The following is a 14,468-nucleotide window of genomic DNA, read 5'->3' as shown; positions in this document are numbered from 1 at the left end:
GGATATTTAGTAGAAAAGTTTTTTTGTTTCCAAAAATTAGTTATATTCGTAAATGTATGAACGGCATCTTCTAAAATGTCTTAAGTTGTTATATTTACTTTAAAATCATAATTTTTGTCGTACATAATTTTGAAATACTGCCAATCCGTATGTTTATTATAAAGATAAAGCGGTATGCCAATTTCTCTTAGATGGCCATTTAGGCTGATAGAACTCATAAAATAAGCAATAATTGTTCAGTCCAAAGATCGTATTTGGTATATATGGTAATTAAACTTTGAAACTGCGGTTTGATAATTTTTTGGACTGTTGAGATCTGAAGAAAGTTTGATGAAGTAGGGTTTCAAAAAGCAAGACATATATAACTTTTACTTTTTAAATCGTATAAATTTAAGCCAGAAATGGACTAAAGTAACTAACAATAGTTAACTAGAAAATATTAAAAAACGAGGTTAGAAACTGTATTTTACCTGTTTGATATTTTATATATATTATATAGTATATATCTCACCTGTCTTTTTCTCTAATACTGAAGTGATATTACCGAACCTATTCGAATTCCAAGCAAGGACACAACCACATATTTCATGCCTTTACTGTGGAAGTGGACATCATATAAAAATTTATATTTTCAAAGACTAAACAGTTTCATGGAGAACTTTTGGTTCGAATCACGGCAGCCATACATTATTTTGGGTTGACACTTCGGATTTCTTACATTTTATATTGAAAACTATTTCAGTTAAAATAAACATCTACATACTTCCATATCAGGGTTACACCAACTTAATGTTTCCTTAGGTTAAGTACTGTTATTTTACCACTTCTAGGAACTCTATTAAATCGCTCATTAAAATCCAAAGTTATTAAATTGCATACTTAAACGCTTTTAACTATTTTAAATTATAGTGATCCCTATGCTGCTTACGATGCCGATGGCCCAATGGAGGATTACGAGTATCCTGGTGCACTAACGCCATCACAAAAACAACAATACGAACAACAGCTATTAAAACGCCAACAACTACAACTACAACCTCGACCTCAAAACCGCCCACAACAGACCACTACAATAGAGCAGCAACAGCAGGCGGTCCATGGGGCTGACCCGCACAATCCACCAACCACCAGCAGCAACAACAACAACAATCCGCCCACTGAGAATTCACTGTTATCCACATTGAAAAGCCTCAAAACCATGTGGGACATTTACCAGGCGTTTTCTGCCGCTTGGAATTCGCTCGCAACACACCGACAACAACAAGAGCAACAACAGCAAGAGGCAGCAAAACGTCGTCAACAGCAAATCGCACAACAAACGCGTATCAATTCGAAAAAGCCGCCCAAAATCGGCGCGAACGATAAATACACACAAAGGAATAGCAGCAGCAGCACGGAGAGTAGCGAGGTGACCGTTGTAACTGCCCCAAATGCGGCAAAACGAGTTAAGCCAAACAACAGAGCGACTAAAAATCCTAAAACGACAACAAAACCAACAACAACAGCAGCGCAAAGTACGACCTCAACTGAGTTTGTGGCGAGCAGCGAAGTGGAAGAGACGGTTGCCAACAGCAGCAGCAGTAGCGGCAACAATAGAAACACGGGCTCAAAGGGTGATACGATGGCGGGCCAAAATGCTCAGGGTAACCGTGAGAAACGTCAAAGCACTGACACAGCTGTGACGGAATCGACTGATGTGGGCGAAGGTCGTTACATTAAAGGCGATCCGCTGAAGGGCTACTACGATTTCGTTATCACGGAGGGCTCGTACAAATTCTGGGCTGTTTTTCAGGTGAGTGGTTCAAAATAATGATTGAATTAGACTCGTTAAATAATGATGTTGTTTTTTAACTGCTGGAACTAAAATTATATGTACTCAATTGCTGTAATGAAGTATTTGCTCGCACGTTTGTTACTGAAATTATTTCGGAATGCGTTTTAAGGTAGAGTTCCAGACTTGATCTAAATGTATAATTTCTCTACATTTTCTTAGATCTGCCTGTTGTTCAATTTTCGGGAACGAGAAATCGCTTCGTAGTAGCAGTAAAAATTTGTTCTTTTTTTTGTTAAGTCCTCAGTACGTACAGTGACTTCGAAATGGTCCGGCTTTTTCGGCTTTCCATTTGATTTTTTTTTAAGCAATACGTCCCACATATATGTAGTTCACGTTCTTATGGTGTTTCATATCATGATACTGTTTTCTACTTATTTTCGGAAATTATTTCATATATATTCTACAATATCTCCAGTCCACAATTGTTCTACATACATTCCACACCCCGTCAGGCTACCGTAAACACAAATTTTATTGATTTACTCCTAACAAATATAATTTTGACTTTAATTTAAGAAATACGTTTCACATACATTGCACATGTGTTCTCTTTCAAGAAAATAATATAAAAATTGGCATAATATCAGCGTTCTATGGACATAACTTTCTCCAGTCAAGAGAATTTGCTATGCAGTCCATGAATGTCTCCTCACCCCGTCAGGCCATTATCAACTAAACATTTATTTATAGTTTTTCTAAAAAATATATATTTGACTTAAGAAATACGTTCCACATACAGTCTACATGTCAATTGTTATGAAAAATGAACTCAACGAGTTAATTGCAGACACTCATAATAATATTTTCTCATGTTCCACATATGCCAGGTTAGGTTCCACTTAAAATACATAATTATTTCGGGGAAGTAGAACATAACTGCTCACTTAACAGTCTCCACATCCTTATATATTCTCTTCTCGCGTGTATCTTCTATTGTTAAATAACATACATACATATGTCTACACAAACATCTTTCTTCATAAACTCATTTCACGCGTTTCACTTATAATCCACGTTACGCTCACGCATCATCCATCTAGATTATACGCTAAAAATTTACAGGCATGTAGGCAACGTCTACAGTTGGCGCAGAGGTCCGCTGACAAGAATCACTCACTCAAAACTGGGTTGGCAGGTGCGAAAAAACCGGACGACACGTGACAGCAGTCGGGAAATCATTCATTAGTTTGACATAAAAGGTATCTGCGACCGACATATGCACTCCAAATCATATAAAAATAAATCACACACACGTAACAGATATACATACATGGATGTATATGCAACGTGTACGAGTGTGGGCAACTGCGATTGTGCATTACGAAGAATTCGCGAACTCCGCTGGTCACAAATTATGTGCTGCACCAAATGAGTGGCGTGAAAATAATTTGTCTTACTTAAATGTGACACACGAATGCACAGTGTTGCCACATGTATGTGATATTATTTGATGCTTTTTTTTTTTTTGCGCGCTGACAGACTGTTGTTGTAAAACTGTGTTTGGCTTTGTCAGTTTGCCAAGAGTTTTATGCTTTCTTTCCTCTCTTCAACTTGCCTTACTGTTGCTGCTGTCAGCAACATGGCTCGCGGCTGACGAATGGCAGCATGTGATATTGCCACATATATGTAACTATACGGCAAAACAAATACTTCGTTATACCTAGTACATACGTATATGTACTTATTAATATATAAAATATAAATAAATATATAAAAAATAGTAATATGTATTTGTACATTTCCTGCAAGCCCACTTACCTGTCATGGTTCACCGGTCTGGCTGCGCTTTATTGTCAAACGCTGTTGACAAACCAACCGGAAATTATTATGTGGCAAATAAATAAATTGACGAGCTGCAGTCTGATTTTTTTTTGGGGTTCCCGTTTTCATGGTTGATAAATTTTGTATCAATTAAAGAATTTAAATTTAAGTGTGATAGTTCAAAGATTAATTTAAAATTTAACAAAATTTAAATTGAAACAATTTTATAAAAGCAATAATAAATAAGCAGGTAGTTAATATTACTAGTAGCTATAACTTTCTTTATTTTTCTCCCAACATGGTTATACAAAGTATAATATGTATCCACATGTACTTGGAAGTTAGTGTTATGGCTGATCTCAAGAGCGTATCACACTTGGATTGATTATGAGCAGTATTGCATAAAGTCAAGGAAAATAACTCCAGTAATTGGATTTTAAGTGTCGACAAAGCACCTTGGACCCATTTCAAATCTGCTTAGAAATTTTATTTCTATGCTCGCCAGATCTGCGTGACGTCTAAAAGTGAGAGAGAGGGCAATAAGGGCATTCAAAAAGAAAATAAGATACGATTTTTCACAACCTTGGATGGAGAGAAAATTGAAGCTTTGCACTGCAACCTACGGCCTATGGTGCCCTTCCTCATATCACATATGATCACAAAGGCCCAGCATTCTGTAAAATTCCAGGGTCTTGCTTGGCGCGTCTGAGGTGATGTGATTCCTGTCCATGTAGATGGAACTTAGGGAGTTGGGTCTGCTCTTACAAATTGCTGGCAATCTAGAATCAGGTGTTCTGTAGTTTCCTGTTCCATGTCGCAAAGCCGTCAATTTGCACAATAAACTATGCCCATGTTGGACAAGTGCTTCCTGAGCTTGTAGTGCTCTGTATAGAGTGCTATAAGGATTCGGCATTTTCTGATGTGGTGTTATGTGAGGTTCATCATTTCTTTAAACCTTGCAAGGTTGTAACCTCCCAGAAGTAGCTTGGTATGGCGCAATCCTGCTGCCTGCTGCCAATGCATGTTTTTGTCCCCATTATTCTGGATGCTGCCACAGAGCTGGCCAAAGTACTATTCTCGGCGCTCAGATTAGGTATACACGATTGCAAAATAAAAAACGGTTCAGTCTTCCTATACACTCATCCACTAAAGGCGATTTGATCTCATTTGTACCACTGAATAGTGTTGCCCATCAGCAGTATGTCAAGCGTGGGATCGTTCCAATCCTCATTACTGCCCGAGAGTAACTTTGAGCTTGTTTGTAAAGGGCCAGTGATGTGTCTTCTTCTTGGATCTTCATTTGTTGAGACGCCATTATTTTCCTTTGCAAAACCCTCCGCTGTCATGAGCAACTTGGTTTGGTTTGCTTCCTGTTGGATCACTAGCAGTAACGGTGTGACCTCAAGCATGACTTCAAGTGCTGCGGTTGAGAAAGTGCAGTTTCGATAGTTGAGGGCTTACCGAAGACTGCATTGTCTTAGATAAGTGACAATAGTTGTCCGAAGGACAGCGGTGCTCCAACATATTCCCACTTTAGCGAGGTAGCGGCGAACTCATCAGCATTGCAGTTGTGTGCAATAACACTATTGCGTGGTATCCAGAAGTAATCCGATGAATTAACCAGTCTCGAGCCCACAGCAATGATTTCGTCAATTTACACAACTGTATTAGTTTTGCGGGGATACCAAATTCAGACATAGCTTCATAAATGCAGCTCCTTTTCGTGCTATCAAACACAGCTTTGAAATCGACGAAGAAGTGGTGTATGTCAATTCTCTTTTCACGGTCAGTTGTTAATTTGCCAGGCCTAAAGAAACACTGATCATTTCCAATTAGTTTGTTTACGATGGGCTTTAATCTTTCACCATGTTCAAGAGGCTTATCTCACGGTAGTTGGCGCAGATAGTGGGGTCTCTCTTTTCATGGATTGGGCAGAGCACACTTAAATTCCATTTTTTTTCTCCGACCATATTCTACAAAGAAGCTGATGCAAGCTGATTATCAGTTCTTTGCCGTCATATTTGAATAAGACAGCCGACAATCCAACGGCCACCGATTTTGTAGTGTTCTTCAGACGGGTAATTGCTATTTGAAATTTTTCTTAATTGGGCATGCTTCGTCTTTAGTTATTGGAAAAATTGCTTCCTTTAAGAAAACGTGCCAATGCACGCGATTTCTCAAACTCGCAGGTAAATAAAACGATTTGAAACAGAATTTCTTCATAAATTGAGTACAATTTTGTCAATATATAAAATTTTGAAGGGGAAGACATAAGATAAGACATAAATTCAAATTTTTGTAAACACGTATTTGTTTACTTTAGTTAAATATTTATACAAATATTTACGCTTTGAAAGCACTACTTGAAAACCAAATGTATAGTATATGCCAACAGCTAACCGCAGTTAATTCAAAAGAAAACACAATTTACAAAAGCAAGGTCAATGAAAAGTGAGAGCATTTAATTTGTTAAATGAAAGCACATACACAGTCATACAAAGAATTATGTATATATACGAATATATGCATTGTATAACATAAGAAAGCCGTTGAATACAAGTACCTTTAGGCCTTGCAACAACAAGCAAATTAAGTGTGAATATGAAAAGCGGCAAGTATGCTTTGGCGTTTTTGTGCTCTCCCATTCCTTCCATTTCAACGCATTGCATTAAGTACGTATGTGTGAGTGGGGCAAATTCTAATGGATGAACTAAATTGGCATACAAGCCTGAAGATTGCATTAAGGGGAAGGCATTTGTGGCGCAAAAACACCGCGGAAAATAAAATGGATGTGTAAAGCAGTGGATATAAAACAGTGTGAAGGGGGGTATATGTGAATAAAAATATGTAAATGAATAGCTATGGCATACAAATACAGCAAAAGCATTCACTTATGAGACAAACACGTAGACACACGTACTTATGGCTGCATAATGTGAGTAAAGCAATTGCCGCGAGACTTGGCGCGCGAAAAACAACAACACCGTTAAGCGTGTAAAAACTTGTAACTAAAGGCGTTAAACAAGCGCGAACTTATGAACAAACTTTCACACGCACACACACGCATACTTATTTATACACGAATAGATAAAAGTCTCAACATTCTAGTGCAAATAAAGCGTTTTTGTATTCTTTTTTTTTTACTTTTTCGCACCAGCTTTGTGCGTTTTTATACCCTTCATAGGTAAATAAAGTTTGTCAGAAAGTTTTTATTATTCAGAAAGAAAGGTTCGAGATCCTATAAAGTATATTTATACAAATGATCAGCTTGATGACCCGAGAAGGTTTAAACACGTTCGTCTGTCGGGCCCTCTGTCTAGCTGTATAGTATATACGCGAATAAGTTCCACAATATTGCTCTGGACTTTTCTGAACGTGCTTTTTGCATCAAGAAGTTGCACATTTTCCAGAACCGTTGTTATCGGACCACTATAGCATATATATAGTTGTCATACAAACTGACCGTTCAGTACAGACCTTGTATGGCAACCTTTTTTATTTGACAAGATATTTTTATGAAATTCAAAGTGAGTTATTACCTAGAGCAACCCACCTATTTCCGAAATTTTTTTTTCAGTTTTGACTACTATAACTTATAGCTGCCTTACAAACTGATCCCTCAAAAATACAGTCCTTATAAGGAAAACTTTTTTCTCGGACAAGATTTCTTGCAGAAATTAAACGTAGATTATTATCCATGGCAGGGTTATAATCTTCTGAAAAATTGTTCATATTGAACAACTATAGCATATAGCTGTCATACAAACTGATTGCTAAAATTCAAGAAAAAACGTTTTTTATACCCTTTAGTTCCATGAAAAAAGAGCTTATGAAGGATATTATATATTCTTCTCTTTTTATAATTTTTGGCAACTCTATATGTTTTTGCCGTCAAAATAAAGAGTTTGCCGCCCATAAATGCGTGGCGTGGCAGCTGCAATGTGCCCATTTTCCATTTCGTTGCATGTTTTATGGCGCGCAACAGCGTTAAGCCACATTGGGGTATGTGTAATGGCGTGTGTGTGCACATTTGTATATGTGTGTGTGTTGTGAGCATTATGGGTTGGTTGTGTCTGCGCGTTGAGTGGTAGGAAGGTAGCCTTCCAGCTATGATACATGCTGCACAACGTTAAAGTGGGACTTGCTTAAGTTAAATACACTAAATTTAAAATTTGAAAAAATGTTTTTTCAGGGTTGCCAACATATTTTTAATATACATATAATGTAAATTAAGAGGGTAAAGTCGATCGTTTTAAATGCAGAAAAGTTAATTTCATGATATTTTTCTTAATAGGGTTGCCAGAAATTGAAAATTAATAAAAAAAATTAATATTTTAAACTACTGTAAGTTTAAGTATAAGTTTGCAAAAAATTATGGATAAAAAGAAAAAAGTGTAAATCAATAGGGTTGCCATATTATTTTGGTGCAGCTTAAGTAATTTTTTTAAGTAAAAAATACAAAAATTTGTTTAGTTACCTTTTACTGTAATAAATAGTAATGTAGAGTTGCCACCTATTTTTAGTTTGTGACATATTTAGTTATATAGACAGCAAATAAATATTTATCTTTTCCTATCGTTGGATTTATAATTTTTTTATTTTTGTTTTTGAAATTTGTGTATTTAAGGGTTCATTTTATAGGGATAAAAAAAAAAACAAACAAAAAAAAATTGCGTATTCGAGAAATGTTATACGGATCATTGTGCTGAATTTTGCCCATCACGGTTTCGACCGGTTTCGAGCCAGCAATTTTTTAGGTGAAATTTTATTTTTAGGGATTATAAAATTTTTTTTATGCAGATGAAGAATTGATATTGATATTGTTATCAATATTTTTATTGATATTGATATTGTTATTGATATTGATGTTTATATTGATATTGATATTGTTATTGATATTGATATTGATATTGATATTGATATTGATATTGATATTGATATTGATATTGATATTGATATTTTTTATGAAATGAAAGCTGGTCTATAGCACAAGGATTTTTCTTTTCAAAATAAGCTAAAAAGGGTGTGTGAAAAAAGTGAGCAGGTATCTTTAAAATTATTGGAAAAAATACCATGCTTTGTTGAGTTTAAGCGTTTTTAAAGAGAACGTATTTTTAAATAGACCATATTATCATTTAAAATAAACAAATATGTTTTCTAATCTTCTAAAGAACAAAAGTATTGAATTCCATTCTCAAAAGGTTCAACTTTACGCGGGACCACTGTATATATATACAAATGCAGTGCTTAAAAACATATGTAGAAGTGTATTTATAAATATATAGTTGTGTTTGCGTTCGGTTTTTCTGCGCATTTGCTGTAACGCGCACCCGTAAGTTAATCACCATTCATTTAACGAGTTCTTCCATGTGGGCGCCTAAAAGCGCGCAACACAAAAGCGCCATCAACGCAGTGCCGCTGAATGAAGCGCATATTTGCATGTGAGTGTGTGTGTTTGTGTTGGTGTGCACTATTTTGCATTTAAAGCCCGTGCAAAAAGCTCGGTTAGGCTTTTTGGCGCAAAATTTTTCGCTATTTGTAAAATTAATGCCATTTTTTTGCCCGTGCCTCGGCACAAAGCGGTAAACTTTCGCAGAAAAATCTAAATGAAAAACAAGTAAACCGGATAGCGCCGCGTGGTATTTCTGTGCTTTTGACAGCTGGACTTGACCCGCAAGAGATTTTTTTTAAAAATCATCACCGCTTGCCACATGAGCTGCACCACTTAATTTGAGTGCAACTTTCAACTCCGCCCGCTTTACGCCACCGCGTGCCGCATGCCATCGCGCGCCGTGCTTTCTTCAATGCCCACTCTTAATTAATGTCTTTCATGTAATTTTCAACGGTATTTCTCTGTAGATTTTATTGCCGCATTTTCTGTGTAGCATTCTAGAGTTTTTCTTGTACATGTGACTGTATGTATGTGTATGCTTGTTTGCTTCATTTTTATTGTTCTTCTTCACTTGATATTCTCCTGCGATTATAATTATCATTACTCAACGGTGTTTCTTCTGCTTGGATTTCATTTTGCGGTTGTTGTTGTTTTTACAATTTTTCATCATTTTGCTTCGCTTTCTGCCACTGCACAGGTAAGGTCAGTCATTTAATTGGCAGCCATGCACAATTTTTCACAGCCCAGTGCATCAGCGCGTTTGGGAAAAGCAGCAAAAAAAAAAAATAGAAAAAACAAGCAAAAACGTTAATTTTGACTACAACATAGCTATTATACCCTTCACATGGGAATTTTTATAACATGAAAGGGTGTATAAAATCTCCATCTTGATTTTAATATTTTGGTTTATATGAGAGCTATATGCTATAGTGGTTCGATCTTAACAGTTTTTTCTTATATTGTAGCGTTGTCTCGGATCATAATCTGTGCTAAATTTCATAAAGATAACTTCGAAAATAAACTAGTTTTCCATACAAGAGCTTGAATTGGATTGGTCAGTTTGTATGACAGCTATATGCTATAGTGGTTTGATCTTAACAATTTTTTCGTATATTGTAGCGTTGTCTCGGATCATAATCTGTGCTAAATTTCATAAAGATAACTTCGAAAATAAACTAGTTCTCCATACAAGAGCTTGAATTGGATTGGTCAGTTTGTATGACACCTATATGCTATAGTGGTTCGATCTTAACAGTTTTTTCTTATATTGTAGCGTTGTCTCGGATCATAATCTATGCTAAATTTCATAAAGATAACTTCGAAAATAAACTACTTTTCTATACAAGAGCTTGCATTGAATTGGTCAGTTTGTATGGCAGCTATATGCTATTGTGGTCCGATATGAACAATTTATTCGTAGACTGTAGCGCCGTCTTACAAAACATTAACAAACTTCGTGCCAATCCTTATATACCCTGTTCAGGGTATAAACAATAATGCGTAACGGAAAACGCGTAGCATACATTACGGCGTTTAATAAATTAAAATTTTGCGGTCGATCGGTAGTTTGACATACTTCTTTTACGCTGAATTATGAGCATATTTTTATATTTGATACAGTTGTATTTTCTGTCTACAACAACACACATGTCGTACAACAATATATACAAGCAGGCAGAACAGCAATATATTTACACTCACACTCGCTCATGCTCATGCGAGCAAATTTATAATTGAAATGTCATTTTCAGCAGTTAAGCAGCGAGTTCATATTCGTAAAATTCGCTGAATTTCTTCGAAAAAAAAAAAAATTCGAGAGCATTCATATATATTTTATAAAAGAAAAATTGTAATTCGAATTTACTTGAGTTGCTATGCAGATCTTGAAGGAATTAGCTTACGAGTCTCAATAAAAAAATATGTCAGACATTTTTTGAGAGGTCTAAATATGAGATCGTAATATAAAAACTTGATTGGCCGTTACTTGGTTAAAAAAAAATTCTTTTTTTTTTTGAAAGTTATTACTGGAATCGTAGAGCAAAAATTGTCACTGTCTTTTAGGAGCTGTAAAAAGCGTTTATCCATTAGTCACTTAAAAAAATGCTGATTTTGAATACTTCAAGAGTGGTCCAACACATTTTTAATCTTTATATTCTTCTTTTGGTTTTTTAAATTTAGCTCGGTGGTGGTCTAACTTCCTTCAACCGTTTCAAAAATTCATTTTCTAATGGCCTGACAGTTTTAGTGCGGATGTAGGAGAAGTTCGTAGCCTAGTTCGACAAATTTAACAAAATCGTACAGTGATTTCTGCAATCTGGTATCGAATATGCTTAATATTTTGACATAGTAGAGCTCTGCGATCTTTTGCTATTCTTAGATAGTAAATTTATATTTGATCTATGCATTTTAGGGAAGTGCTGGCGTGATATTTCCGGTTAATAGTTAAATCTTTGCTATTTTCGAAACAAAATCGGCTGAAGTTTGGAAGATTTGTTATGAAGCAGTCCCGAAACCTTTTTCTTTTCCAACTGGTCGATAAAGATCACATCTTATGAAACCCACACACACATTTCACATTTCGGCCGTTAGGATAGCCTTATTCAAAAAAGAGCTGGTAGCATTTCTCTAGTGTATATCATTGACTTCACATTTCGTTGAGGGTCACATTACGATTAGAATTGTCAAACATTAATTGAGGTTACGATCATGCATGTGGATCGGGATGACCAAACGTGGCGTCCATCGAATCGGCAACTTTCTCAAATCCCATATTTTATACACTATGGTCATACCTATGCGAACAATCTCCTTTACTTTCAACCAGCAGTATGCAAATGTAGAGATTTGAAACATTTGTCATGTAATCCTTCGTTGTAACCATTATCCGAACAACACCAAATGAAATTGCTCTGTTTTATTTTGCTAAAGAGGAGCGATCTGATGAAGAGAAAAAGTAAGGGTGTGGTTTTCAATAAGGTCGTACTTAATTCGGAGCTGGCCTTTTCAACAGCCGTTAATTGGTTTATACTCAGTTGGGTTTGGTTTTCCTAAAGAGCAGTCTTACTTTGGAATAAGGAATAGTGCAAATTTATTACAAAATAATGGTTCGTTTCGCGATATTCCTACATTCCTCGAAATTACATCCCCATATTTTTTGCCGCTGCCACAATAACAATTTTCGAATGACTCCATCCGCAAATGCGCGAAATAATTGAAGCTGTGTCCACCAACTTTATGAAAGACTTCTTGGATGGATCTTGGTTTGCGGGCTTACAAAATCCAACTAGTGTTAGAATTAAGGCCGAACGGCGATCAAATACCTTGCACCCATTCCGACTTTCTTAAGTAAAAATTGTTCGACGATGAAGCTCACTTTTGTTTGCATGGGTACGTTAGTAAACATAATTGCCGCATTTGGAGTTATGATAATCCATAAGCCATTGTTGAAACGTCGTTCCATACTCCGTCGTTCTATATTCAAACTCGAACTTAGGTTGTCGTCCCATTTTTTTCATTCTGTGGATGTACTTTTTGAAGTATCCGCGGCCAGATAAAAGCTGGGTTGTTTCCTTCTTTTTTAAGAACGTCTGCCCAGATTTCAGCTCCTCATAATAGGACGCTGATTCTCGTCGATATTAGAAGCTTCCTCTTTTCTTGACTGGGGTCTCCTATGTTGGTCATTAGTCTGCTGAGTTGGGGGGTGATTTGTACCCAGAAGGTTAGCCTAGGGTCCAGTCTTACTCCAGGGTAGTTCATTGCTTTTTGCATCCTAAGGATATCCGTGGTCATTTACATAGTTATTTATACATATATCACTTACATATATTACAATAAATCTCATATTATGCTGACCGCGCAATGAAAATTAAATGTCAAACAATTTTACCCCAAATACATACCTCTATATTATATAAGTACCACATGATAATCACATATGGTTTCAATCCAACAAACATTTCCATTTCAACATGCTCTTTTTCTCTTCTCTCTGTGCTCACTTGCAGACTGGCACGGCATTGCTGATTATTTACTCAACTTTCGCCGCCATTTACTACTCGAAAGTAAATCCATTGGTGTCCGATTATGACTACATAGACTACTTGGGTGGCGCACGATCGCTGAGCGGTGGCGACGATGACTTCATCGATGATGACAGTGACGGCGCGGGCGATGGCAAGCACGGACGACGAAGCAGCTGGCTGGATGCAATGTTGCCACGCGCTGGACGTACAATGCAATATATACTCGATGCGCTCGATAAATTGCCCGTGGATCATCGTGAGGCGGACGAAGCGATGCGTAGCGAACGTGCCGGCGTAGCGACGACACATGGACAGGCGATTGTTGAAGATGATGCAACAAGAAATGCGTATGAAAATGAAAATGGTGGTAACGTTGCAACGAGACAAAGCGCGGAGGAAGTTGATGGCGCAGCGGCACCAGAAGAATTGGAGACAACGCAGCGGCAAGTGCGCGCTTATGCGGCTTGACGGCGTTAATGAGTGTATGCTGTAGTAATTTCTACGTGCGATTGGTCACGAGACGCACAAGCGCAGGCATATTGATTTATATTTCATTTATTCATATATATAATATGTCTCACATATTTTCAGGCGCTACAGCCTGGGCAGCAAAACGCGCCGCCATAAATTCTGATGCAATTATTTACAATAGTTTGCTTTATTTGCTGCATTTTTGCTTTTTTTTTTTTGGGTATTCTTTTATTAATTTTTTTATATTTCTTTTATCATTGCTTGTTTGCCTCATTGCTTTACGCGCTCACATTAACGTTATTTATTTGCATGCAACCAATTCATTTCTGCGTACATTTTCTGTTTTTTTCGTTTTGTTGTTGCATTGCAATTTTTCTTTTAAACTCTTCAACTTTTTTATTGTTTTTAGTTTTTTATTTTTGCATTTTCATTTAATTTTCTCTCTTTCGTTCTCGTTTTCTCATTGATTTATGGCGTAGAATTTATGTGGCACACACTGCCAGTCGCTGCGGCACCAACGCAGACGACACATTTGACACTGTCATTGCTTTCGCATAGCACTTGCGACCACAGCTGCCAGCTTGTAGTGCTTTAATTTCACTAAAAGACATTTGATTTGTATATTTTGGTTTGGCATTATGCGTGCTCTGCGAAATGACGCAATCGAAAAGCAATCCATATTAATTTTAAACAATAATATTTTAATAAAAAATTCTGCTTATGTTTTTAGTTACCTAAGGGATGGTAGTTTTAAGTTATAACTTAAATGCACTCGAAGGTCTTTTAGTGAAATGAATGTCTGCGTCTTGTAGCCGAACAAAAGTTTTTGAATAAAAAATTAATAAAAAATTTATAGAAATTACTATAACGGTATATATACTTTATATAAGAAATAATTGTCTTGTAAGCACTCAGTGAGCTATGATAACTGTAAATGGCATGAATAAAATTAAAATTGTACGAAAAAATAAAAGTAGTATACATTTAG

At 36.3% G+C, this 14,468-nt stretch overlaps 1 protein-coding gene across 1 annotated transcript in view; it reads left to right on the top strand.

Annotated features, from left to right (window-relative positions):
* LOC108972807 overlaps positions 1-13,836 on the top strand; it is a 57,648-nt gene extending 43,812 nt beyond the window's left edge. Inside the window, exons 2-3 of the mRNA XM_018939633.1 lie at positions 910-1,792; positions 12,992-13,836. Of these exons, the coding sequence (XP_018795178.1) occupies positions 910-1,792; positions 12,992-13,477 (1,369 nt within the window). The 3' untranslated portion in view covers positions 13,478-13,836. The remainder of the gene's footprint in view (positions 1-909; positions 1,793-12,991) is intronic.
* The last annotated feature ends 632 nt before the right edge of the window (positions 13,837-14,468 follow it).

This window comes from Bactrocera latifrons, unplaced genomic scaffold (assembly GCF_001853355.1).
Source record: "Bactrocera latifrons isolate USDA-ARS-PBARC rearing strain unplaced genomic scaffold, ASM185335v1 scaffold_43, whole genome shotgun sequence".
Classification (NCBI taxonomy): Eukaryota; Metazoa; Arthropoda; class Insecta; order Diptera; family Tephritidae; genus Bactrocera; species Bactrocera latifrons.
The sequence above is the reverse complement of the archived record's forward strand: the minus strand, read 5'-3'. Positions and strand labels throughout refer to the sequence as shown.